This window comes from Neltuma alba, unplaced genomic scaffold (assembly GCF_004799145.2).
Source record: "Neltuma alba isolate B1F8T4 unplaced genomic scaffold, ASM479914v2 tig00003190_pilon, whole genome shotgun sequence".
NCBI lineage: Eukaryota > Viridiplantae > Streptophyta > Magnoliopsida > Fabales > Fabaceae > Neltuma > Neltuma alba.
The window spans coordinates 83,788-85,922 of NW_021633181.1; the positions used below are offsets into that span (position 1 = coordinate 83,788).

Consider the following 2,135-nt stretch of genomic DNA (forward strand, 5'->3'; position numbering starts at 1 on the left):
TTACTCTAAGATGTTAAAATGTTATTGAAAAAATATTTTTGAGTGCTAAATATGGAGGTTAACACTTGATGTAACAAACAAAAAACTATACAAGATTCCATTAATCTATGCCATTTTCTTCTTCCTTTTTCATCAAAACCCTTCCTTTTTTTTTTCACCATCGCCTCATAGTTAAGATTAATCTGAGAGATCTAAATCTTCAATTAAAATGTCTAACATTCCTTTTGAACTTTCGGGGCTCCCATATGCGTGTGCTGCAATTTCAAACAAAACAAAGAAAAAGAAATGAAAGTGAAAATAGAAGCGCCTTTATTTTACTTACAAAATCATAGTCACAATGCAATATATAAACTTCAGTTGTGATTAGAATATAACCTATCTCTTTCCTTATCCTCCCTGTAAGCGCCTTGATTTTGCTATGAACCGCGAAAATCTTGCTGCTGATAGACGATAAATTATATATGGCCTTCCTGAAATTAAAGCCAAGGGAAAAAGAAAAGAAAAAAAATTGATGCTGTTAAAAGAAACATGTTTAATTGAATATATGTTAAAGATTTTAACTTGGTTTAATATAATTTTTTGCCTCTGAAATTTGGGTCCATTTTGCTTTTAGTCTCTTAAATTTAAACATGTGGTTTTAGTTTCTGAAATTTATTCTGTCTTAAAACATTAGTCCATGGAGCCTAATGGTACTAAAATCTGCTGAGGTGTCATAAACGTCGTTAAAATGATAATATGGACTCATTAAAAGACACCTAATTGGATCTTGTATGGATAATAGATAAAAAAAAAAAGGTCTTCAGAATTCATTGCAAAGACTGATTATATAAAGTGGAATGAATTCTCAAAATGCTACACAATGAACAACTCCTCAAATGAATAACAAGAAACAAAAGGGATAAACAACTACTAACTTTGATCCTAATTATAAGATCTCGTTTATAATCTACAAACGAGGTCTTATAATTAAGATAAAAGGTAATATATTTTAAGGATATGTTTTTTTTTTCCTTTTATCCACACAAGATCCTAAGGTGTGAGTCTATATCACCATACCATTTTAATGTTGTTTACGACTCTCTAACAAATTTCAATACCATTATACTTCCTAGAACTAACATTTTACAGAGCAAATTCTAGAGACTAACATCATGGGTTTAAACTTTGAAAGACTAAAACAAAAATAGACCCAAATTTCAAGACAAAAAATTACATTAACCCTTTTAACTTGATAAATTCCAATAAAGTCAAGATAAATGAAGTTTAAGAGGATGATTTATATCAGAGCTTACCAATGAGAACCCAAGAAGAACTTAAAATGAAGAGCACAAGCAACAATGGTGAGGACAACCCAATAAACAAACGCAGGGAACTCATGCATGGCTTCTGTCAAAGAAGGCACAAACTCTTCTTCATAACCTTCACTGAACAAATTTTCAACTCAATGATTCTCTTGACAGTTTCATAGGCATTCATGACGATGTGGTTGTAATCAGAAGTGGCTCTTAGGTTTTTGTGGAAGACATGAACATGGCACAACACTGCTAATGATCTCCCAAGGCTGTCTTCTGCAGAAACCTGCGAAAGATGGAAGAAAGTGCCATATTCCACAGAGAATGCTGCCAGCACCATCACTGCTTTGGATTCCCATGAATAGGGTTTTAACTGTTCAAGGATTGACATTGTTGTTTCATGTGCGTACGAGTGGTTCTCGTCATCATCTGTGTGCATCATCTTTAAATTTTTTTTTCCACCCCGCAAGAATAATGCAAATGGTTAGAGAAATTTAAATTAGGGAAAATATGGGTTTTATAAAATACCAACTCTGGTTCTTAGTATCGGAGTTAGATAACTAATTTGAGTAGATTAAAGAAGTTTGTTAAATTAGTTATTTGTAATAAATAAGTGTTGTCTTTTCTAAAATATCCTTATCAATTATGTGTATTAATTAAAACTACTATTTTATATAACCTTTAACATGTATAATTACTATAAAGGCTTTTTTTTAAAAAAAAAGATAAATATAATAGATAAAGTATAAAAAACAGAATTAGTCTAGTCCTTGTTCAATTCGTCTAACCCCATTGTTAGAGACTAGATGGGCCCACAGAGAAGCGCATTTAGATATAATGTCC

The 2,135-nt window shown here is 31.4% G+C and overlaps 1 protein-coding gene across 1 annotated transcript; it reads right to left on the bottom strand.

The window, feature by feature from the left end:
• On the bottom strand, nucleotides 1–1,734 carry LOC114740890 (protein SIEVE ELEMENT OCCLUSION B-like). The gene is made up of 4 exons (XM_028929135.1): nucleotides 1,538–1,734; nucleotides 1,293–1,424; nucleotides 376–470; nucleotides 1–254 (listed from the first exon to the last, which is right to left on the bottom strand). Exons 1-4 carry the CDS (start codon nucleotides 1,732–1,734, stop codon nucleotides 178–180), a joined length of 501 nt encoding a protein of 166 aa, XP_028784968.1. The 3' UTR covers nucleotides 1–177.
• Nucleotides 1,735–2,135: the final 401 nt, after the last annotated feature.

Coding starts and splice junctions, on each gene's coding strand:
- LOC114740890 (XM_028929135.1), bottom strand. CDS start 1,734: ATGATGCACACAGATGATGACGAGAACCACTCGTACGCACATGAAACA. Junction 471..1,292: donor TTCTTCTTGGGTTCTCATTG/GTAAGCTCTGAT, acceptor CTTTAATTTCAG/GAAGGCCATATATAATTTAT. Junction 255..375: donor GAGGATAAGGAAAGAGATAG/GTTATATTCTAA, acceptor TTGAAATTGCAG/CACACGCATATGGGAGCCCC.